The sequence below is a fragment of the Oncorhynchus mykiss genome, chromosome 6, assembly GCF_057628025.1.
Source record: "Oncorhynchus mykiss isolate SJ-2025 chromosome 6, ASM5762802v1, whole genome shotgun sequence".
Taxonomy (NCBI): domain Eukaryota; kingdom Metazoa; phylum Chordata; class Actinopteri; order Salmoniformes; family Salmonidae; genus Oncorhynchus; species Oncorhynchus mykiss.
Genome location: NC_143027.1, coordinates 29658207 through 29682500, shown reverse-complemented (window position 1 = coordinate 29682500; position 24294 = coordinate 29658207). Strand labels below are relative to the sequence as shown.

At 45.9% G+C, this 24294-nt stretch overlaps 1 protein-coding gene across 6 annotated transcripts in view; it reads left to right on the top strand.

The window, feature by feature from the left end:
• The window catches only part of LOC110525681 (putative E3 ubiquitin-protein ligase HECTD4), a 70964-nt gene that overhangs the window by 25817 nt on the left and 20853 nt on the right, over positions 1-24294 (top strand). For 5 of the 6 annotated variants that reach the window (XR_005052053.2, XM_036979795.2, XM_036979793.2 and 2 more), the window contains exons 18-55: positions 3483-3607; positions 3826-3979; positions 4181-4278; positions 4390-4594; positions 4732-4956; positions 5705-5868; positions 6062-6307; positions 6420-6612; positions 6690-6794; positions 6871-6959; positions 7068-7234; positions 7401-7536; positions 7656-7800; positions 7913-8079; positions 11198-11344; positions 11490-11674; positions 12101-12254; positions 12373-12653; positions 12725-12914; positions 13020-13101; positions 13271-13473; positions 13621-13756; positions 13911-14093; positions 14302-14466; positions 14613-14782; positions 18774-18889; positions 19036-19139; positions 19305-19466; positions 19603-19751; positions 19890-19969; positions 20174-20337; positions 20429-20666; positions 20959-21095; positions 21180-21306; positions 22387-22524; positions 23513-23649; positions 23767-23927; positions 24018-24199. Coding sequence is in view for 5 of the 6 variants with exons in the window: in XM_036979795.2 (XP_036835690.2) it covers positions 3483-3607; positions 3826-3979; positions 4181-4278; positions 4390-4594; positions 4732-4956; positions 5705-5868; positions 6062-6307; positions 6420-6612; positions 6690-6794; positions 6871-6959; positions 7068-7234; positions 7401-7536; positions 7656-7800; positions 7913-8079; positions 11198-11344; positions 11490-11674; positions 12101-12254; positions 12373-12653; positions 12725-12914; positions 13020-13101; positions 13271-13473; positions 13621-13756; positions 13911-14093; positions 14302-14466; positions 14613-14782; positions 18774-18889; positions 19036-19139; positions 19305-19466; positions 19603-19751; positions 19890-19969; positions 20174-20337; positions 20429-20666; positions 20959-21095; positions 21180-21306; positions 22387-22524; positions 23513-23649; positions 23767-23927; positions 24018-24199 (6010 nt within the window). In the remaining variant the exon portion in view is untranslated. Of the gene's footprint in view, positions 1-3482; positions 3608-3825; positions 3980-4180; positions 4279-4389; positions 4595-4731; positions 4957-5704; positions 5869-6061; positions 6308-6419; positions 6613-6689; positions 6795-6870; positions 6960-7067; positions 7235-7400; positions 7537-7655; positions 7801-7912; positions 8080-11197; positions 11345-11489; positions 11675-12100; positions 12255-12372; positions 12654-12724; positions 12915-13019; positions 13102-13270; positions 13474-13620; positions 13757-13910; positions 14094-14301; positions 14467-14612; positions 14783-18773; positions 18890-19035; positions 19140-19304; positions 19467-19602; positions 19752-19889; positions 19970-20173; positions 20338-20428; positions 20667-20958; positions 21096-21179; positions 21307-22386; positions 22525-23512; positions 23650-23766; positions 23928-24017; positions 24200-24294 lie in introns of those variants that run through there. The other variant, XM_090237497.1, reaches the window with a different exon arrangement.

Here is a 24294-nt window from a genome sequence, read left to right as displayed (position 1 = left end):
TCTCTCTCTCTCTCTTTTTCTGCCTCTCTCTCTCTCTTTTTCTGCCTCTCTCTCTCTCTTTTTCTGCGTCTCTCTCTCTTTTTCTGCGTCTCTCTCTCTTTTTCTGCGTCTCTCTCCCTCCCTCTCTCTCTCGTTCTGTCTCTCTCTCTTTTTCTGCGTCTCTCTTTTTTTCTGTGTCTCTCTCTTTTTCTGCGTCTCTCTCTTTTTCTGCGTCTCTCTCTTTTTCTGCGTCTCTCTCTTTTTCTGCGTCTCTCTCTTTTTCTGCGTCTCTCTTTTTTTCTGCGTCTCTTTTTTTGCGTCTCTTTTTTTCTGCGTCTCTTTTTTCTCTGCGTCTCTCTTTTTTTCTCTGCGTCTCTTTTTTTCTCTGCGTCTCTTTTTTTCTCTGCGTCTCTTTTTTTCTCTGCGTCTCTTTTTCTCTGCGTCTCTTTTTCTCTGCGTCTCTTTTTCTCTGCGTCTCTTTTTCTCTGCGTCTCTTTTTCTCTGCGTCTCTTTTTCTCTGCGTCTCTCTCTTTTTCTCTGCGTCTCTCTCTTTTTCTCTGCGTCTCTCTCTTTTTCTCTGCGTCTCTCTTTTTTTCTCTGCGTCTCTCTTTTTTTCTCTGCGTCTCTCTTTTTTTCTCTGCGTCTCTCTTTTTTTCTCTGCGTCTCTCTTTTTCTCTGCGTCTCTTTTTTTCTCTGCGTCTCTCTTTTTTTCTCTGCGTCTCTCTTTTTTTCTCTGCGTCTCTCTTTTTTTCTCTGCGTCTCTTTTTCTCTGCGTCTCTTTTTTTCTCTGCGTCTCTTTTTTTCTCTGCGTCTCTCTTTTTTTCTCTGCGTCTCTCTTTTTTTCTCTGCGTCTCTCTTTTTTTCTCTGCGTCTCTCTTTTTTTCTCTGCGTCTCTCTTTTTTTCTCTGCGTCTCTCTTTTTCTCTGCGTCTCTTTTTTTCTCTGCGTCTCTTTTTTTCTCTGCGTCTCTCTTTTCTCTGCGTCTCTCTTTTCTCTGCGTCTCTTTTTCTCTGCGTCTCTTTTTCTCTGCGTCTCTTTTTCTCTGCGTCTCTTTTTCTCTGCGTCTCTTTTTCTCTGCGTCTCTCTTTTTTTCTCTGCGTCTCTCTTTTTTTCTCTGCGTCTCTCTTTTTTTCTCTGCGTCTCTCTTTTTCTCTGCGTCTCTTTTTTTCTCTGCGTCTCTTTTTTTCTCTGCGTCTCTCATTTTTTCTCTGCGTCTCTCTTTTTTTCTGTGCGTCTCTCTTTTTTTCTCTGCGTCTCTCTTTTTTTCTCTGCGTCTCTTTTTTTCTCTGCGTCTCTTTTTTTCTGCGTCTCTTTTTTTCTGCGTCTCTTTCTCTTTTTTTCTGCGTCTCTCTCTCTCTTTCTGCGTCTCTCTCTCTCTTTCTGCGTCTCTCTCTCTCTTTCTGCGTCTCTCTCTCTCTTTCTGCGTCTCTCTCTCTCTTTCTGCGTCTCTCTCTCTCTCTTTTTCTGCGTCTCTCTCTCTCTCTTTTTCTGCGTCTCTCTCTCTCTCTTTTTCTGCGTCTCTCTCTTTTTCTGCGTCTCTCTCTCTCTTTTTCTGCGTCTCTCTCTCTCTCTTTTTCTGCGTCTCTCTCTTTTTCTGCGTCTCTCTCTTTTTCTGCGTCTCTCTCTCTCTCTCTCTCTCTCTCTCTGTCTCCCTCCCTCTCTCTCTCGTTCTGTCTCTCTCTCTTTTTCTGCGTCTCTCTTTTTTTCTGCGTCTCTTTTTTTCTGCGTCTCTTTTTTTCTGCGTCTCTTTTTTTCTCCGTTTCTTTTTTTCTGCGTCTCTTTTTTTCTGCGTCTCTTTTTTTCTGCGTCTCTCTCTTTCTGCGTCTCTTTCTCTCTTTTTCTGTGTCTCTCTCTTTTTCTGCGTCTCTGTCTCCCTTTTTCTGCCTCTCTCTCTCTTTCTGCGTCTCTCTCTTTTTCTGCGTCTCTTTTTTTCTCTGCGTCTCTTTTTCTGCGTCTTTTTTCTGCGTCTCTCTCTTTTTTTCTGTCTCTCTCCCTCTCTCTCTCGTTCTGTGTCTCTCTCTCTCGTTCTGTGTCTCTCTCTCTCTCGTTCTGTGTCTCTCTCTCTCGTTCTGCGTCTCTCTCTTTTTCTGCGTCTCTCTTTTTCTGTCTCTCTCTTTTTCTGTCTCTCTCTTTTTCTGCGTCTCTCTCTCTCTCTCTTTTTGTGTCTCCCTCCCTCTCTCTTTTTTTCTGTCTCCCTCCCTCTCTCTTTTTTTCTGTCTCCCTCCCTCTCTCGTTCTGTGTCTCTCTCTCTCGTTCTGTGTCTCTCTCTCTCGTTCTGCGTCTCTCTTTTTCTGCGTCTCTCTTTTTCTGCGTCTCTCTTTTTCTGCGTCTCTTTCTCTCTCTCTCTCTCTTTTTTTCTGCGTCGCTCTCTTTTTTCTGTGTGTCTCTCTCTCTCTCTCGTTCTCTTTTTCTGCGTCTCTCTTTTTTTCTCTCTCTCGCTCTCTCTCTCTCTCTTTCTGTGTCTCTCTCTCTCTCTCTTTCTGTGTCTCGCTCTCTCTGTCTCTCTTTTTTAAACCTTTCTCTCTTTTTTTCTGTCTCTCGCTCTCTTTTTCTGTGTCTCTCGCTCTGTCTCTTTTTTCTGCGTCTTTTTTTCTCTGCGTCTCTTTTTTTTCTCTGCGTCTCTTTTTTTTCTCTGCGTCTCTCTCTCTTTTTCTGCGTCTCTCTCTTTTCTCTGCGTCTCTCTCTTTTTCTGCGTCTCTCTTTTTCTGTCTCTCTCCCTCTCTCTCTTTTTCTGTCTCTCTCCCTCTCTCTCTTTTTCTGTCTCTCTCCCTCTCTCTCTTTTTCTGTCTCTCTCCCTCTCTCTCTTTTTCTGTCTCTCTCCCTCTCTCTTTTTTTCTGTCTCTCTCCCTCTCTTTTTTCTGTCTCCCTCTCTCTCTCGTTCTGTGTCTCTCTCTCTCTCTCGTTCTCTTTCTCTCTCTCTCTTTTTTTCTGCGTCTCTCTCTCTCGTTCTCTTTTTCTGCGTCTCTCTTTTTTTCTGCGTCTCTTTTTCTGAGTCTCTCTCTTTTTCTGCGTCTCTCTCTCTTTTTTTCTGTCTCTCTCCCTCTCTCTTTTTTTCTGTCTCCCTCCCTCTCTCTCTCGTTCTGTGTCTCCCTCCCTCTCTCTCTCGTTCTGTCTCTCTCTCTCTCTCTCTCTCTCTCGTTCTGTGTCTCTCTCTTTTTCTGCGTCTCTCTCTCTTTTTTTCTCTCTCTCTCGCTCTCTCTCTCTCTGTGTCTCTCTCTCTCTGTCTCTCTCTTTTTCTGTGTGTGTCTCTCTCTCCGTGTGTCTGTCTTGTGCCTCAGTTTCTGCAGCAATAGAGCAAGGATATTAAATCATGACAGCATAGCCACCGTATTTAGCATGTTCAACAGTAAGCCCTTTTTTTATTACAAACACCTAAACTTGTTTTTGTTTAACTTTTGTTATAGTGTTGATTGTAAACAAGTTTAGTTGTGAGGTCGTTTTCCTGTTAGAATAAAGTTAGCACTGTTACGGAAGCGTTGCCTTTTCTCTGTGTGTGGTTCCCAGGAGTTGCAGACAAGCATCCTGTCGCTGGCCACCAAGATCCTGATGGGCTGTGACGAGGTGCTGGAGACCCTGCAGCAGGTGACCGCCACTCTCATCAACAGTGACATCACTGACCGAGAGACCAGGTGACCCTCACCCCTCTACCATTGCTTTTCCTGTTACCTGTCAACCTGTCATTTTACGTGTTGTATGCCTACCCCTAACTCTCTTGACCTTTTGTCTGTGTATCTGCATGTTCCCCTTGTATGCATATGAATCCCATTCTATGCATTTCCCTCTCTGTCTGCCTCGACCTCTCTTCCACATACCTCTTATCCCACTTCTCTCTCCTTCCGGACCGCAGGCTGAAGGGTCTGGAGCAGATGACCAAGGCCACCATGCTGGGCCACCTGCTGCCGGTGCTGCTCACCTCTCTGATGCACCCCAACCTGCAGACACTCAATCTGGCTGACGCTCTCATGCCCCAGCTAGTGCAGCTCGTCCTCTACACCAGCCAGGTGGGGGCTCTCAAACAAACACCCCCGTCTCACCTCAATGTAGATATTCTTCTCTAGTTTAGAACGTCTGTCTGTCGTCTCTGCTTTCTGTGGTGGATGATGGGTAGACGTGTTGTGCTTGTTAATTGAACGTTGATGATAGTTTGGAAGGAGAATTAGCATATATATTTATAATATGGGTTTCTCCTGGTTATTTCCCAGACTGCTCTGCTGTTGAAGACCCAGTCTCCTCTCTTCACTGACAGCATTCCACTGGTAGGAGGGCCGCTGGGCCAAAAGGCGCCTGCTGCTGATGACCGGTAAGAGTACACACGGTCCTCTGTAGGCAAGATTTATCAGGACCTTAAGCCTGGTTTTCCAAGTGTGTTTCTGTCCCTGATGACTGACTGACTTCCTCTGTCCTGCTCCAGCTTTAGAATCCTAGATGAGCGGGAGGAGCCAGGCTTCCTGACAGGCCTGAAGATCCCTGCCCCGTGGGCTGCTGGGAAGACAGTGGAGACGGTCCACCCGGTGCGAGACAACTATAAGTTCAAAGAGACGGTACACATCCCAGGGGCACGCTGCCTCTACCTGCGCTTCGACTCCCGCTGCTCCTCGCAGTACGACTACGACAAGGTGACCAATCCCTGCACCTCTCCACCCCACATCACATTTCCATGTTAAAGCTATGTCATAACATGTCTAATCTAGTTTATCATTGCAAAGCTCTATGAGGAAGATATTGACTTGGTCTTTTCTCGCTGGTGTTCCAGTTGGTGATGTATGCCGGGCCCAACACTAACAGTCGCAAGGTGACCGAGTATGGAGGCAACACTCTGGGCTATGGCAGTCGCAGTGTCCTAGGGACAGGTTGGCCCAAAGACCTGGTCAAGGTGGAGGGGGACACAGTGACGTTCTCCTTTGAGATGAGGAGTGGGCGCGAGCACAATACCCCAGACAAAGCCATGTGGGGGTTCTCCTGCACTGTCCGAGCGCAGGTACACACAGCTATGGAGTTAGATCACTGCACTGTCCAAGCGCAGATACACACTCCTGTGGAGTTAGATCACTGCACTGTCCAAGCGCAGATACACACAGCTATGGAGTTAGATCACTGCACTGTCTGAGCGCATGTACACACAGCTGTGGAGTTAGATCACTGCACTGTCCAAGCGCAGATACACACAGCTGTGGAGTTAGATCACTGCACTGTCCAAGCGCAGATACACACAGCTATGGAGTTAGATCACTGCACTGTCTGAGCGCAGGTACACACAGCTGTGGAGTTAGATCACTGCACTGTCTGAGCGCAGGTACACACAGCTGTGGAGTTAGATCACTGCACTGTCCAAGTGCAGGTACACACAGCTGTGGAGTTAGATCACTGCACTGTCCAAGCGCAGATACACACAGCTGTGGAGTTAGATCACTGCACTGTCTGAGCGCAGGTACACACAGCTGTGGAGTTAGATCACTGCACTGTCTGAGTGCAGGTACACACAGCTGTGGAGTTAGATCACTGCACTGTCTGAGCACAGGTACACACAGCTGTGGAGTTAGATCACTGCACTGTCCAAGCGCAGATACACACAGCTGTGGAGTTAGATCACTGCAGTGTCCGAGCACAGGTACACACAGCTGTGGAGTTAGATCACTGCACTGTTGTGAATACAGTATGTTGCTGCCATGTTTGACATACACACCCAGACATTGTTACGTAGATCTGTCTCTGTTTTCCCGCTACAGGAATCATCAGAGGATGTCTCTGGGGGTCTCCCCTTCCTGGCAGACCTGGCGTTGGGTCTGTCTGTACTGGCCTGCTCCATGCTCCGCATCCTCTACAACGGACCTGAAGTAACCCGAGAGGAGGACGCCTGCCATGACCTGCTCTGCTCCAAGCTGCTCCAAAGGTGACTCGGCATATATGGCGAATGATACAGAGCACACACTATAGATGGCACGAATGCACTGCAATGTCGCAGCACAGTCATATACCGCTATAACCAACTAAATAGTAACACCCTAGTAAAATAACACCGGTGACACCGTGGCAGAGAGTGGTTACCAGGACAGCCAAGACTAAATGCTATCCATTTCCTCCAGGTGCCAATGGCAGGTGGAAGCTAATGGTGCCATCTCTCCAGCCCTAACCCCCAGTCCCTCTCCGCTACCCCTCACCATCGAGGAGGACCGGGAGTTCACCTACCCCTCTGACGTGCTCATCCCTCCCCCGGGCCTCATGCCTGGGGCCTACTTTGACCTGCCCCGCATCCGCCTGCCTCCAGGCATCATGAGCCGGCTACGAGAGGTGTCCGGCAGGGGGCGACCACAGTTTCGTCCCAGCATCAAGTAAGAAGTGGTGACCATATATACCACATATTCAACTGCCATTCCAATTCTATTTTAACCAGTCATTACTGCCCATCCTCTCCCCCTTTTCTCTCTGACTTGCCCGTGTCAGGGAGGTGATCAGGCCAGACGTTATGGAGGAGGTCATAGTGTCGTGTGTGATAAAGCACCTGACGCTGGTGGATGCTCTCCAGTCGCTCGTCAACTTCCAGTACCGCGAGGAGCACGCTGAGGAGTACGACCTGCTCTGTAAGATCATGGCAGAGACTTTCAAGAAGATCAACGCCATGGAGCGCCAGCTGCAGGTACACAAGTGGCTATTATAGTCTGCTTTTCCCTCTCCGTGTGTGTGTGTAGAACTTTGTTTGTTGCCATCCATCAGAGTGTAGCAGAGCTGGAGCAGAAGTGGCAGAACGAGGTGGAGGAAGCTCAGCAGGGAAAGCTGGAGAACAATGCTCCTTTCTTCCATGACTATCACTTCTTTGAGGTACACATCCCTTCACCTCTGATTCTCATAGAGTTGTGCACTGTTCAGCAAATATAATTAGTTTTTGTTTCCCCAGAACAAAATGAAGGAACTAGAATTGCTGTGTTCACTAAAGGAGGTCCCACTGGACTGGGGTGATTTGGAAAATGTTGTCCTCACACTGAGGTAAGACATTGGAGAAGAGCCACGTGACAATGCCGATGTTAAGACGGCTGAGACTAACATCTCTTCCTCCGCGTTGTCTTCTGGTTTGTGGTCTACGTTTGTCCACAGGGAGAAGTTCTTCCAGGAGGTGAACTCCGTCCACCTGAAGAGTGGTGTGCCGCTGGCCAAAACCAAAGCCCTGGTGAAGAGCCTGATGAACCGCACAGAGCTGCTGCTCCACGTCACCATCGCTCCTCACTGCAGGAGCCTGAGCACCACGCCTGCTGGCACGCCAGGTACCCCTCAGCTTACACTTCCTTACATAACTACCTCCCCAGTCTACTCCACCTCCCTAGCTTACACCTGCTTCTCTGTACCCCTCTCCTGATTTACTTTGGCTGCCTGGATGTAGTATGATAAAATAGAGGTGACTGATTCTGTATTTTTGTTGTTGTGTGGCAGCCTGTAAGTCTGTGTCAGACACTAAGACGGTGGTTCCCGGGGTGAAGCAGCCAGTCTTCCTGCGCAGCATGTCTGCGCCCTCCGACCTGGAGATGATCGCCAACCAGGACCTGGAGTTCCCACACAGCAGCCAAAGGTTCACTGTCCACAAAAATCTATTTGATACAGAGAAAGTGTATCACAAGCATAACAACACTAAGTTGATGATGGATGGAGAGAGTACTCACCCCTCTACGTTATTCTCTTCTACTGCAGGAGGCGACACCACCCCACCAGTCACCGCAGCAGCTCCTTCACCCTGCTGCAGTCTCTAGCCATGGAGGACAGCCGGGACAAGCCAACGTACAGTGTGCTGCTGGGGCAGCTCTTTGCTTTCATAGGGACCTTGCCCGACCAGTCTGTAAGTGCAGCCGTCCGCCACAGTCACCGCACATTGAATTCTGTGTTTTTGGTGCCAAACAATTAGAGAAGTTGAGTCTATTCATATTTTACCCGAGTTCTGCCTCCTCCAGGTGTCCAGCAGCAGTTTCCTGTCTGCGGCTCAGACACGGTGGAGGCGGGGCAGCACGAGGAAGCAAGCCCTCGTTCACATGAGGGAGCTGCTCACTGCCGCAGTCAGGGTAGGTGGGGTCACTCACCTGGTGGGACCTGTTACCATGGTGCTGCAGGGAGGGCCCAGGTAAGGCATGGACACACACTCACACACAAACCTACCATTAATATATCTTCATGGCATGTTTACATTTGGGAGAATTTATTTTATAATTATAATTATTGTTTCCTTTCACAATATAACAATGCAATTGAATTATATTTAACACTAAACAATAACTTGACAGAAATTAATATACAGTTGAAGTCGGAAGTTTACATACACCTTAGCCAAATACATTTAAACTCAGTTTTGCACAATTCCTGACATTTAATCCTAGTAAAAATTCCCTGTCTTAGGTCAGTTAGGATCATCATTTTATTTTAAGAATGTGAAATGTCAGAATAATAGTAGAAAGAATGATTTATTTCAGCTTTTATTTCTTTCATCAGACAGATTATATCACAATTCCAGTGGGTCAGATGTTTACATATACTAAGTTGACAGTGCCTCAAAACAGCTTGGAAAATTCCAGAAAATGATGTCATGGCTTTAGAAGATTCTTATAGGCTAAATGACATAATTTGAGTCAATTGGAGGTGTACCTGTGGATGTATTTCAAGGCCTACCTTCAAACACAGTGCCTCTTTGCTTGACATCATGGGAAAATTCAAAGAAATCATCCTAGACCTCAGAAAAGTCTGACCTCCACAAGTTTGGTTCATCCTTGGGAGCAATTTCCAAACACCTGAAGGTACCACGTTCATCTGTACAAACAATAGTACGCAAGTATAAACACCATGGGACCACGCGGCCGTCATACCCCTCAGGAAGGAGACATGTTCTGTCTCCTAGAGATGAACGTACTTTGGTGCGAAAAGTGCAAATCAATCCCAGAACAACAGCAAAGGCCCTTGTGAAGATGCTTGAGGAAACAGTTACAAAAGTATCTATATCCACAGTAAAATGAGTCCTTATATCGGCATAACCTAAAAGGCTGCTGAGCAAGGAAGAAGCCACTGCTCCAAAACTGCCATAAAAAAGCCAGACTAGGGTTTGCAACTGCACATGGGGACAAATATCGTACTTTTTGGAGAAATGTCCTCTGGTCTGATGAAACAAAAATAGAACTGTTTGGCCATAATGACCATTGTTATGTCTGGAGGAAAAAGCGGGAGGCTTGCAAGCCGAAGAACACCATCCCAACCATGAAGCACGGGGGTGGCAGCATCTTGTTGTGGGGATGCTTTGCTGCAGTAGGGACTGGTGCACTTCACAAAATAGATGGCATCATGAGGCAGAAAAATTATGTGGATATATTGAAGCAATATTTCAAGACATCAGTCAGGAAGTTAAAGCTTGGTAGCAAATGGGTCTTCCAAATGGACAATGACCCCAAAATGGCCGAAAGACAACAAAGTGACAATGTGATGAAAGAAATAACAGCTGAACTAAATACTACTATTATTATTCTGACATTTCACATTCTTAAAATAAAGTGGTGATCCTAACTGACCTAAAACAGGGAATTTTTACTAGGATTAAATGTCAGGAATTGTGAAACTGAGTTGAAATGTATTTGGCTAAGGTGTATGTAAACTTACGACTTCAACTGTGTGTGTATATCTATATTTTGTAGATTTAGGACAGTCACTTCAACCTTTTTATTATTATTATTATGTTTTACTGTCTTTTTTTGCCATGTATGAATTTGTTGTTCAATGCGTTTCTATGGGCTTTCGTAGTGAAGGCCAAAACCTATATTTGATCCCCCTAAAATATATACCTAAAGGGGTCCTCAAAATCAAATAGCTAAATGATCCCATATTATGACAATCTTAAAACAATTCCATTTGCCATGCTTCGCCTTTCCCTTCCCCAATGTCTTAGACTCTAAAGAATGAAATTGAAGAATCAGCTAGGACCGGGCGTCTCTCACGGGGAGGAGCATCTGTTGTACTTTTTTGTTCCATTCCTCCTCTCAAAATGTAACTTCAAAGTATTTTTCCCATACAACCTTTAGGCCCTTACAAGTTCCTGCGGTATGTGGTAATTTGCAGAGGATTTCTATCTTAACACTTATATTAGAATGTACAGGGAATTTGTTGTTTTTCTGTCTATCCTTTAACATACAATCTCTAAGCTGTAAAATCTACTTGTTCCTTAGTTGTTCAAAAGAGGTTCTTGATAAAGACATGTAATGTTCTTTATCCCCTTTCTATACCAATCTTTCCAGAAAACCTTGTGTCCTCTTATTTTCAATTTAGGCTTATTCCATAACGAAGCAGAGTTTGTCAAGAAAGGTGACGTTTTTTTTCCCTCTTATGAATCTGACTCCATATATTTTTTTTTGTATGGGACATTCTGTAGTGCCACCTTTTTTGTTGACTCAAATAATCTGATGCTCCAAATGGGGCATTAAGTTCTTCCATGTCCACCTACCTTGGCCTTTTAGAGGTCTCAATAAAGAAAGCCTATTTGGGCAGTTATAAAAGCTTCTTGATATAATTTCATGTTGGGCATCTTTAATCCTCACTCCTCAGTCTTTGCCTGTAATCTCACTAGTTTTATCCTGGCCGTGTTACCGGCCCAAATAAGCGGAGTAATAATTTTAAATCCACAGGTACAGACCGGCATGGACAGTGGTAACATGCTGATGACATAATTGAGTTTAAGAGCCATGACCATCTTTGTAACCTGTATCGTAACCCCTAATGGCATTTGTATATTATCCCAGTTCTTAACTTTTAGGTTTTTAGGGACCCATTGAAATCCCAAGTTGACGAGGTCACTTCTCAGACAATGTTTTGATTGGGGCATTACCTTTATCTATGAAAATGTATTTACTAGGTCCAGTAAAGGCAAAATGGAGAGTTGGCGGGTCTGACAATAATGGTAATATGTTGTCTGCATAAAGCAGTTGTTCATTCTCCCAACCTCCCATAATAACCCCTTTGACTGATGCAGCCTAATGGCTTCGGCTAATGGTTCTAGTGCTATAATAAATAGTGAGAGACTGTGACCTTCGTGCCTCGCCCTACTGTAAATGGAGATGATTGTAATCCGTTAGTGACTACTATGAATGAGGGCCCGTTGTACATAAGTTAAAAAATATTCTGAAAGCCCTGTCCAATATCCAAATGTATTTTAGTGTATAATGCAGGAGAAATTCAATTTTCTAAATGTATCTGTGTCCTCTGTGCAGGATCGAGGAGCTGACCTGTGGGGGAATGGTGGAGCAGGTGCAGGAGGCCTTTGGGGAGACTATGACGTCTGTAGTGTCACTATGTGCCCGCTTCCCCATCGCTTGTTCCAACAGTATTGGCATGCTCTGCACCATCCCCTATACTAGGCAAGACAATTATTCTCTATCTTCCGAAATCCTTGTGTTACTCTTGGAAAACGGCTTTGTTTGTTATCAGGAACAAACAATTCACCTCATTCTCCTGGCACCCAAAAATGCCTGACTTCCTAGAATTGCCCACGTGTTCCTGTAGGAGTGAGGAGCAGTGCCTGGTGCGCAGTGGTCTGGTCCAGCTCATGGACCGCCTGTGCAGTCTGAGTGGCCAGAGGGACTGCAGCTCCAATGAGAAGCAGACCAAGAAGCAGAAGGTGGCCACCATGGCCTGGGCTGCCTTCCAGGTGCTTGCCAACCGCTGCATCGAGTGGGAGAAGGTGGAAGGTATGCAAGATCGGTTTTTTTTGGGGGGGGGGGGATAATTTATCAGCTTGTGAAATGGGTAGCCCACTCCAAGAAATGAAGAGAACCTCAACGCTGAAGCATATGAGAATAATTTTCACTCAGACGTTTCCAATGTCTTGATAGTGCGCTGTGCCTTTTAGCTAAAGAGGAAGGTATGAAAGGCTGTCTTCATGTCTTCAGGGTCTACTAACAAAGTGAGGACAAAACACAGAAGAATAGTTGGAGGTTAAAGTTAGGCAAGCTTGGCAAAAGTAGATTTTAGGCCAATAATTCAGAAACCAGAGGAAAGATGGGTATTTTCATGACCTTTTGAATATAGATGCAACCTCACATCGGTGTTTTCTACAGAGAGTACAGTGTGCGATAATTTTACTACTGCAGAAATCCCTCTCCCCCTCTCTTAAGGTGGTTCAACAGATGCGGTCCACTCAGGTCTGGCCCGGCAGGTGTCCAGCCTGCTGACCAACCACCTGGTCAGAGCCACAGAGTGCTGTGGGAACCAGGCAGCAGGGAACGATGCTCTGCAGGATGTCCTCAGCCTGCTCAACGACCTGTCCAGGTAACCACTAGCAAACAACAGGTCAAATACACATCACCGTCAGTCTTCTTGTGTTCTGTGTTTGTGAAATGACTATTGTCGCCTTCTAATTTTCTATGATTGTCTGGCGTTCCTCCAGGAGCCACATAGGGAAGGCTATCCTGAGCCAGCCAGCCTGTGTGTCCAAGCTCCTGTCCCTGCTGCTGGACCAGCGGCCGTCTCCCAAGCTGGTGCTGATCATCCTGCAGCTGTGCCGCGCTGCCCTGCCCCTGATGAGTGTAGAGGACTGTGGCAATGTGGCGCTACCCTCCTGGAGCTACTCCATCAACACCCTAGATGCTGAGCAGCAGGACGCCACCGACCCCGCCTCGCGTATCGCCGCTCTGCTGCTGGCCAAGCTGGCTGACTACGTAGTACCAGGTAGGACATTTTGGTCATGAGATATCTGGCCTCTCTTAGACTGCTGTCTCTAACACCGTGTCCCTCACCAGGCTGCCAGACCCTGCTGTCCCCCAGCTCCTCAGAACCAGACACCAGCCTGAGCCGCTCCAGCCCCAAGGGAACCCTGAAGTCAGATAAGGACGCTGGGGAGGAGGGCGAGGCTGTGGATGGCAAACTGTCCATCTTTATCCACAAGCGGGAGGACCAGTCCTCTCATGAGGTTCTACAGCCACTGCTCAGGTAAGACTCATCGTAATACCTCCTGAGACCTTTTAACTTCATGTGTGCCAAACCATCCATGCAGTCTCTCTGACACCTGTGCTTTTCCTCCTTGGTGGCCTGCAGCAGCTCAGAAGGCCGGCCGTTCCGCCTTGGAACTGGAGCCAACATGGAGAAGGTGGTGAAGATGGATAGAGACATGACCAAGGTCAGGCCTGTTTTTAAAGTTTTCGTGCGGCTGCAAAAGTCATTTAGGTGTCATTGAGTGAAAGAAGAATAGTGAAGAATTAAGCCTAGTCAAGGCATATGTTCAAGAATAATACCATTTATTCCTGGCTGATCTGCTCCTTCCCCATTCTTCTCATTCATCTCACCAGAGTGGTAGCTGTGAGGTGATCACAGAGGAGGCTGCTGCCGCCCTGAGGAAGGCCAATAAGTGGGCCCAGTCTGGGCTGATAGTGAGCGTGGGCCCGCCTGTGGAGGCTCTGGTCCCGGAGGCTGCTGGAGGAGTCACCACAGGGGACAAGAAGAAGAGCGCTCAGACCGCTGTGTGTCGGGACAGGAACTCTGAACTGGCCAGGTTGGTGTGACACTCAAGCTGTGCAAGATTTATATTATTACTTTTGTATAACCGTAATACCAGTGGAATTGAATCTGCTACACTAGTTCTAGTTAACCAGAGCGGAGAACGGTTCTAACCGGTCTCCTCTCTCCCTCCACTGTTCAGGTCCGACCCGATCAGGCCCTTCATCAGTGGACATGTGGCCAACAGTATGGCTGCTGAGGTCATCGCCCTGCTGCACAGCCTGCTCACAGCTCCCGAATCCAACACCGCCCAGATCTGGACCAGCACTGCAGAGAAGGTAAAGCACAATTAGAATGCGTAGGTTTTAGAGGCAGCTGCAGCCATTCTAAGGTCTACTTGCAGATGCTAGAGCCATGCAATTCTAAGAATATACTGTATATGAAGATCATAGTGATAACACATGGACTTACCGCTACTGATGACTGTGCCAGGTGCTGTCCAGAGCACTGATGTTCATCCCACAGCTGGGGAAGTATGCTGAGAGCATCCTGGAGAACGGTAGCAGCAGCGGCAGGAAGCTGGCTAAACTCCAGGCCATCGGCAGGCAGGCTGTGGCGGCACTCTGCGCCCTTGGAGGCTTCAAGGAGACCATCAAGATTGGCTCAGAGGTCCAGGTGGGTTAGGAGAGGAGCACAAGTTGATAGATCCATTAGAAGACACCCAGTACACCCTTAGCAACATGCATTGTACCTGTCTCTGTGGTGAAATTAACATGCTGGGTACCTACAACACTATACCAGGCCAACAGTGCTGTGGGCAGGAAGAGCTATAGCAGTGATTGGTCAGTGCATGTTTCTCATCATGGTCCCTCTGCTCCCTCAGGTGGTGGGTAAAGGAGTGCTGGGCAGCGTGGGTGTGGTCATGTCCATCAACGAGCAGGAGGGCATTGCCACGGTGAAGTTCCCTTCCAGCGAGTACAGGAAGGCCTGCAAGGCCTCAGACATCCTGACGGTGCCCATCTCCCGCCTCTGCACTCCCCGCTCTGAGGTAAGAACAGGGAGGGTGAGGGAAGTCAGACACACATAATGTAACTTGACTGAAAATGATGAAAGTGCTTTAATGTTCGCTAGTAGGCTAATTTAATGTTCTCTTCTCATCCCTGTCCCTCTCCCCTTCCCCTCTCTCTCTCCCAGGCGATGCCCCTCTACAAGCTGTCCATCACAGAGAAGGTGGTGCAGGCTGTACAGTCCATGCTTCTGCCACAGGAGGGCAGTCTGTCCATCCACTCCTCCCTCCCCGCCTCAGGAGATGGCTCCAGTCCTGTTATGGCTGCTGTTCGCCTGTTGGCTGAAATCAGGACCAGGTAAATCACTATCGAGGACATTATCTTGGTCATAATGTTTTTCTGCTCCGAAAAGTGTGTGTCTGCACTAGGGCTGTGGCGGTCATGACATTTTGCCGGTTATTGTCGTGTAAAAGAGTGCCGGTCTCATGGTAATTGACCGTTAATTAACGTAAACACGTTTTGCTTTTCCAGGCCTCCACGCATACAAGCAGCATACAAGCAGCATACAAGCAGCATACAAGCAGCATACAAGCAGCATACAAGCAGCATACAAGCCGCTGAAGGCGATCTTCATTTAAAAAAAAGTCTAAATCAATTTAATATACACATCACAATAAATCCATTATTTATTTTAGGCAGGTCTAAAGAAACATTATGATATGAAGAATGAACAGAATATGAGTTGGCCTACTGTGTGTTATCTGGCTATGCACCATGCTGTATGCTTGCGTAAAATATATCATTTGAAACTGGTCCAATACACTAGATTTAGAGTTATTTGTCAACTTTAGTTGAATGATACAAACCTTAGAATGTGAAATAACACATATATGGAATCATGTAGTAACCAAAAAAAGTGTTGAACAAATCAAAATATATTTGAGATACAAAGTAACCACCCTTTGCCTTCACAGCTTTTCACACTCTTTGCATTCTCTCAACCAGCTTCATCACCTGGGATGCTTTTCTAACAGTCTTGAAAAAGTTTCTACAGCAGTTGTTGGGATGAGATTGGGTGATTGTGGAGGCCAGGTCATTTGATGCAGCATTCCTTCACTCTCCTTAGTCAAATAGCCCTTACACTACTAGGAGGTGTTTTGGGTCATTGTCCTGTTGAAAAACAAATGATAGTCCCACTAAGCGCAAACCAGATGGGATGACGTATCGCTGCAGAATGCTGTGGTAACCATGCTGGTTAAGTGTGCCTGGAATTCTAAATAAATCACTGAGTGTCACCAGCAAAGCACCATCACACCTCCTCCTCCATGCTTCACGGTGGGAACTACACATGCAGAGATCATCCGTTCACCTACTCTGCGTCTCACAAAGACACGGCGGTTGGAACCCAAAATCTCAAATTTGGACTCATCAGATGAAAGGACAGATTTCCACCTGTCTAATGTCCATTGCTCGTGTTTCTTGGCCAAACAAGTATCTTCTTCTTATTGGTGTCCTTTAGTAGTTTTCTTTGCATCAAATCAAAATCAAATAACATTTTATTAGTCACATGCGCCGACTACAATAGTGAAATGCTTACAAGCCCCTGAACAACAATGCCGTTAAAAAAAATACCAGTAAGAGGAAACAGGTAGTTAAAGATCAGCAGTAAAATAACAATAGTGAGACTATTTAGAGGGGGTACCGGTACAGAGTCAATGTGCAGGGGTACCGGCCGACCATGAAGGCCTGATTCACGCAGTCTTCTTTCAACAGTTGATGTTGAGATGTGTCTGTTACTTGAAGTCTGTGAAGCATTTATTTGGGCTGCAATTTCTGAGGCTGGTAACTCTAATGAACTTATCCTCTGCAGCAGAGGTAACTCTGGGTCTTCCTTTCCTGTGGCGGTCCTCATGAGAGCCAGCTTCATCATAGCACTTGATGGTTTTTGCGACTGCACATGAAGAAACTTTCAATGTTCTTGAAATTTTCCGGATTCACTGCCCTTCATGTCTTAAAGTAATGATGGACTGTCGTTTCTCTTTTCTTATTTGAGCTGTTTTTCCCATAATATGGACTTGGTCTTTTAACAAATAGGGCAATCTTCTTTATACCACCCCTACCTTGTCACAGCACAACTGATTGGATCAAACGCATTAAGAAGGAAAGAAATTCCACAAATTAACTTTTAACAAGGCACACCTGTTAATTGAAATGCATTCCATGTGACTACCTCATGAAGCTGGTTAAGAGAATGCCAAGAGTTTGCAAGCTGTCATCAAGGCAAGGGTTGAATCTCAAATATAACACATTTTGATTTAACACTTTTTCTTACTACATGATTCCATATGTTATTTCATAGTTTTGATGTATTCACTATTATTCTACAATGTAGAAAATAGTAAAAAATAAAGTAAAACCCTGGAATGAATAGGTGTGTCTACTTTTGACTGGTACTGTATATAGATAGAGAGATGTGCAAATTGGTGTTTTGAATGAATCATCAACTTAAAAAGCACGGTCAATTTCTTTCTTAGGCATTGAAACAACATCCGAAATGACCATGTTTTCCGATAGAGCCTTGAGTACTAGGCCATTAGCGACCTGATGGTCATTAGCGAGTTGGGTAGGCTACGACCAACGCATGTCCTGAGTGCATAAGAGGAGGTTACCGTGACTCAACAGTCACGTGGAATTTTACTGCGGTCATGACTCATGACTGCTGGTAATACGGTCACCTCAACAGCCCTACTCTGCACCTGTGTTTGTTTCATAAAGTGCCTTTGGAAAGTATTGAGACCCCTTGACTTTTTCCACATTTTGTTACGTTACAGCCTTCTAAAATTGATTAAATAGTTTTTTCCCCCTCATCAATCTACACACAATACCCCATAATGACAAAGCAAAAACAGGTTTTTAGAAATATTTGCTAATTTATAAAAAACTTTAATTAATATTCAGACCCTATACTCAGTACTTTGTTGAAGCACCTTTGGCAGCAATTACAGCATTGAGTTTTCTTGGGTATGATACTACAAGCTTGGCACACCTGTATTTGGGGAGTTTCTCCCATTCTTCTCTGCAGATCCTCAAGCTCTGTCAGGTTAAATGTGGAGTGTTGCTGCACAGCTATTTTCAATTCTCTCCAGAGCTGCTCGATTGAGTTCAATCTGGGCTCTGGCTTGTCCCGAAGCCAAGACAATGCAGGAGTGGATTGTGGGCTTAGGGTCGTTGTCCTGTTGGAAGGTGAACCATTGCCCCCCAGTCTGAGGTCCTGAGCACAGGTTTTCATGCAAGGATCTCTCTGTACTTTGCTCCGTTCATCTTTGCCTCGTTCCTGTCTAGTCTCACAGTCCCTGCCGCTGAAAAACATCCCTATATCATGATGCTGCCACCACCATGCTTCACCGTAGGGATGGTGACAGATTTCCTCCAGACGGGATGCTTGGCATTCAGTCCAAAGAGTTCAATCTTGGTTTCATCAGACCAGATAATCTTGTTTCTCATGGACTGAGAGTTTTTGGCTGCCTTTTGGCAAACTCCAAGAGGGCTGTCATGTGCCTTTTTACTGAGGAGTGGCTTCTGTCTAGCCACTCTACCATAAAGGCCTGATTGGTGGAGTGCTGCAGAGATGGTTGTCCTTCTGGAAGGTTCTCCCATCTCCACAGAGGAACTCTGGAGCTTTATCAGAGTGACCATCGGGTTCTTGGTCACCTCCCTGACCAAGGCCCTTCTCCCCCGATTGCTCAGTTTGGTCGGGCGGGCCAGCTCCAAGAAGAGTCTTGGTGGTTCCAAACTTCTTCCATTTGAGGGTGATGGGTGCCACTGTGATCTTTGGGACCTTCAATGCTGCAGACATTTTTGGTACCCTTCCCCAGATCTGTGCCTCGACACAATCATGTCTCGGAGTTCTACGGACTATTCCTTGGACCTCATGGCTTGGTTTTTGCTCTGACATGCACTGTTAACTGTGGGACATTATATAGACAGGTATGTGCCTTTCCAAATAATGTCCAATCAATTGAATTTCCACAGGTGGACTCCAAGTTGTAGAAACTTTTCAAGGATGGTCAATAGCAACAGGATGCACCTGAGTCTCATAGCAAAGGGTCTGAATACTTATGTAAATGTGGCATTTCTATTTTAAATTTTTAATACATTTGCAAAATTTCTTAACCTGTTTTTGCTTCATCATTAAGGGGTATTGTATGTAGATTGCTGAGGAATGTTTTATTTAATCCATTTTAGAATAAGGCTGAAATGTAACAAAATGTGTAAAAAGTACTTTCCTGAAGGCACTGTATATTTGTTTTGTTTAGTTAATATTGAGGGTTAAATGTGTGTGTTCCAGGGCATGTCTGGTGATGGCCCAGCTCCTGGAGGACAGCTCGTTCTGTGAGGAGTTCATTCAGCAGTGTCCTGCTGCTGTGGAGGTGCTCAACCTAGTGGCCCAGGAGTGCAGTCCTGGTGAGTGACCACCCAGTAGCATAGTGCTCAATTACGAGACCACTTCTGCAATGCAGCATGACTTTACTTTCCTATATGACAGTAGTATTGATTGTGTGGAAGGAAGTAGGGCTGCTGTGTGTAACAGTGCGTCTGTGTTGTGCAAGGGGAGCGTCTCGGCATGGTTGAAGCACAGTGTGAGCGAGTGAGGATGCTGTACCGAGACTGCGCTCGCCCGCCACCCCCTCCCCTCCAGACAGACAGGCGCCAGGTGGGTGTCGCTGTAGCCTTTCGACTCATTTATCTACTGAGATCTACTGATTTTAAAACGGACATAAAACCGTATTAGGAATTTTTGATTGATGAAGGGATTCCGATTGAGATTTGTAGGGCCAGTCTCCTAACTCTCTCTGTTCCGCTCTGTCCCTCTCCCTAGCCCAAGGAGATGACGTGGTGTCCATCTAGGGGGTTCCCTCCAGTGCGTGCCTGCATATTCTCATCCCGTCTCACCTCCGTCACCTTCCTGGCCGACCCCAGTGCTGGAGGAGGCTTGCCCAGGGGAACCTTCATCTATGCCACCTCACCTGTTCCTGTTCAGGTGGGCACCGCTACGCTAACTGGATGTCTTGGGAATGGCACTGGGTTTTATATGAATGAAAATTCAGTTTTGCGTGCTTATGAAGCAGGCTGACTAATTTGGAATCTTAAAATTCCTCTCCCTCTTTTTCCTGTAGGCGCCTTCCTTTTACTGGGAGATAGAGATAGCCTCCTATGGAGACTCAGAAGATGACAGTGGTCCTATTGCGTCTTTCGGCTTTGCCACAGAAGCAGAGAAGCGAGACGGAGCGTGGACCAACCCTGTTGGCACCTGCCTCTTTCACAAGTATGTGTTCATATGCATTTTATAGCTGTAATCTCAGAGGTTTCCCACTGCCCTGTCTCTGACTGAGTGCTGACCTTTCTCTCTTTCCTTTCTGTTTCATCCTACCCCTGTCTCTGTCTCTGTTTTTCACCCTTTCAGTAATGGTAGGGCTGTGCATTATAATGGCTCCAGTCTGCTGCAGTGGAAGAGTGTGAGGCTGGACGTGGCCCTACTTCCTGGTGAGATAGGAAACAGTCCTTTTTATCTAATTTCTTAATATCACCTACCTCCTATTTTTCCCATCATTCATTTTACTTTTTTATTTATTTATTTTTTACACTTATGCCAACCAATGTGTATTGCATATTTAACAGATATTGGTGAAACATCTGATTTTGAACTCAATGTATCTTGGATGGTGACCATTCTCTTCCTGCCTATAGGGGATGTTGCGGGCATTGGCTGGGAGCGCTCAGAGGGCACCCCTCCACCCCCCGGCCAGGCCCCTAAAGGGCGGGTCTACTTCACCTACTGTGGCCAGCGCCTCAGCCCCTACCTCGAGGACGTAGCAGGGGGCATGTGGCCTCTGGTGCACATTCAGAAAAAGGTGGGCCTTTATGCCTGGACATGTCAAGCAAGATTTAAAGTCCAATGAATGCAGCTTATGTTTGTCATGGTTTGTGTTGTATTTTGTTTAGAACACAAAGATTCGTGCCAACTTTGGTTGCCGGGCGTTTGCGTACGCAGAGGGCCAAGCACACCGCAACGCTGCTGACCTCTGTGTTGACTTGGCAGAAGAAATCAGCGCTAACTTTGAGGCCCTCCCCTTCGCCATGGCATCTGACAGCGACAATGATGCGGGTGCTAGTGTGGCATCTGACTCTGGCTCCCACGGACCCCCATGTCGGATCGCCGCAGTAGCAGTTGCCCAGCAACGTATGTTCCTATCACCTTCCCCCTTCCTGCACCAAACGAATGTGTCTTAGTTTAAACCTTTGACCTGGTTTGGTGTGCTTGATGTTCTGGTCTCATCCGGTCACTTAACCTAAAATATATTGTTTTACTTAACCTGGTGTTATTTCAGTCCTCTGTTATGTTTGCTGTTTGGTAAACCCCACTACAGCTAACCCTCACCCTCCTCACTGTCTGGTCTGTGTGTATGTGTGCGTCCCAGTTGGTAGTGTTTGTAAGAACTGGCTTTGTTGTTTGTCCTCCCCTGTCGGGACAGAGTACAACAGTGACTCATCATGCCACTACAAGGTGGAACTGAGTTACGAGAACCTGGTCACCTCAGGGCCTGACGCACACCCCCCGCCTATTGCTGATGACGAGAGTGATGACGAAGATGATGACGATGTCCCAAGGGTGAGTTGAAAGTTAAATACCTTATCTTTTTGGTATCCAGATTTTTCAGTGGGCATGAATGTACTGCTGTCCACCCCCTCCCAGGAGGACCACTATGCCCTGCTGGTGAAGGCCTGGGAGACAAAGGTGTTCCCCACCATCCGCCGACGCTTTCGCAACGAGGCAGAGAGGAAGTCTGGTCTGGACCAGATCAAGGGAGCACTGCAGCTGGGTGATAATAATATTTTTTTCCTCTCACCCATCTACACACAATACCCCATAATGACAAAGTGAAAACATATATATTTTTTTACATCTTGTAGATTTATTGAAAATTAAATACATAAATATCTCAGTTTTGTAAGTATTCACACCCCTGAGTCGATACATGTTAGAATCACCTTTGGCAGTCTTTCTGGATTTGTCTCTAAAAGCTTTTTACACAGGATTGTACCATTTAAAAAAAAAAATGTATTATTCAATTTCTGTCAAGTTGGTTGTTGATCATTGCTAGACAGCCATTTTCAAGTCTTGCCATGGATTTTCAAGACAATTTTAATCAAAACTGTAACTAGGTCACTCAGGAACATTCAATCTAGTCTTGGTAACTCCAATGTATATTTGGCCGAAAGGTTGCAAGTTCATATCCCCGAGCTGATAAGGTACAAACCTGTCATTCTGCCCCTGAACAGGCAGTTAACCCACTGTTCCTAGGCCGTCATTGAAAATAAGAATTTGCTCTTAACTGACTTGCCTAGTTAAATAAAGGAAAAAATATATATAAAAAAATAGGTGCCGACCTTTGAGACATTAGAAAACCTCCCTGGTCTTTTGTTGTTGAATCTGTGTTTGAAATTCCCTGCTCGACTGAGGTACCTTACAATGATTTGTATGTGTGGGGTACAGAGAGGAGATAGTAAATCATGTTAAACACTTATTGCACACATGGTGAGTCCATGCAACTTATTATGTAACTTGTTAAGCACATTTTTACTCCTGAACTTATTTAAGCGTGCCATAACAGAGGGGTTGAATACTTCGTGACTCAAGACATTTCAGCTTTTTCATTTTGTATTCATTTGTTCAACTTGTGTCGGCCAGTATCACAATAAATTCAGGCTGTAAAACAACAAAACGTGGGAAATGTTTGGGACACTCACTGAAAACTAGGTGGTGAAAGAGGTGGGAAACCCTGTAGCTCCGTTTTAAAGAGCAAGTCCCTATTGACTCCACTGTTTGACCTTTTTAAAACAAAGTGAAAGATGTTTTTTGATGTTTTTTTTGTGGTGTTTTTATTGTAAATGTTTTGCAGGCATGGTTGACATAGCCCGGCAGACAGTGGAGTTCCTGTATGAAGAGAACGGGGGCATCCCCCGGGACCTCTACCTCCCCACCATCGAGGACATCAAGGAGGAGGCCAACAAGTTCACCATCGACAAAGTCCGCAAAGGTCCCCTGCACCCAACGCAATGCTAGAGGCCTTAGTTATTGAATCATTTCAGTTTTTCTTCTGGATCAAAAAGGGACTTAGGTGGCAGGGGGCGCGGTACGGGCGGGTGAATTTTAGAGAACATTTTTAGAGGCCCTCATCTTGGAGGTGTAGAGAGCTATTTTCATTTTTAAGACAATTTTCCTGCAGTTTTACACATTTTTCCATGGAGCATAGAGAAAATGTGGCAGTTTTAAAGCTGCAATTCTATGCATTTTGACTAATGCAGTGTTTCTTTTTTTTTTATTGCTCAAATTTAATAACAAAGTCAAGACTGCTAAATTCCTTGTTTTGGGAATTTTACATTTTCCCTGATTTGTCTAGCTTTTATTTTAGTGATTCTTAGTTCTCAAATATTTTATTATAAAATAATATATATAGGTCCATTTATCTTTTCTACATAATTTATATCTTGTTTAAGTTTACACTGAAATAGTAAAAAAAATAATAAAACTGTTTGCACGGTTTGTTCTTAGATGACGTAGGCGGCCCGCCCAAGGATTTCAATGGCAGAAAAACCCCTGCCTTTATGTAACACCATCTTTGACCCTTACTTGAAATACATTAGTAAACACAGGAATCTTCCCGATAGCTGGTTTAAACATGTTTCTTTATTCAACCTTTATTTAACTAGGCAAGTCAGTTAAGACAAATTCTTATTTACAATGACGGCCTACACCGGCCAAACCCGGACTACGCTGGGCAAATTGTGCGCTGCCCTAAGGGACTCCCTATCACGTCCGGTTGTGATACAGCCTGGAATCGAACCAGGGTGTCTGTAGTGATGCCTCAAGCACTGAGATGCAGTGCCTTAGACTGCTGCGCCACTCGGGTCCACAAAGAGCACTATTTTATTTTTAGCAATATAGATGTCTAAACATTATCATTATGTACACTGATATGCTCTAGTGTTACCCGGCTTTGCCTGACATATGTGTCCTCTTCTCAGGCTTGACCGTGGTCATCCGCTCTCCAGACAGCAACAACACCAACAGCACCACAGGTGGAACAGCCCTGCCCAAGTTTGCCATCCGAGGCATGTTGAAAACGTTCGGCCTGCACGGAGTGGTTCTGGACGTGGACTCTGTGAGTGTAGAACGCCCAAACTTCACAGTTCATAGAAACAAAGCGATGAGAAGTTGAGCTTTGTCTCTTTTGACAGTGTGTCAATGATCTCTCTCACTCTACTGTGTGTATGTCCAGGTGAATGAGCTGGTGCAAGTAGAGACGTACCTGCGCAGTGAGGGGGTGCTGGTGAGGTACTGGTATCCCATTGAGATGCTGGAGCGCCCCCCTGTTGGATCCCGCCGTACTGCTGCCAATGGCCTTGTCAATCTAGACAGCAGTAACATCCAGATCCACAGGTAACACGCTAACACTTACACTCCTACACACATCCTGAAATAACACGGCTAAGAACTATAAATCGTCCTCCGTGGCCTGCTGTGTTTCAGGGAGCTTCTGCGCTGTGAGAGTGCCCTGGCTAGGCTCTACTGTCGCATGGCTCTACTTAACATCTTTGCCCCCAAGAGCCCCCACACCTTCACCCGCCTCTTCCATATCCCAGCCGTTCGAGACATCACCCTGGAACACCTGCAGCTGCTGTCCAATCAACTTCTGGCTCCGCCTCTGCCTGGTAAGTGGGCTTTCTCCAGATGAGATGATAATCCACAGAAAATAATGGTTTTAATAGAATAAAGTTAGAGCAATGAATGGAATAAGAAGGTCTAC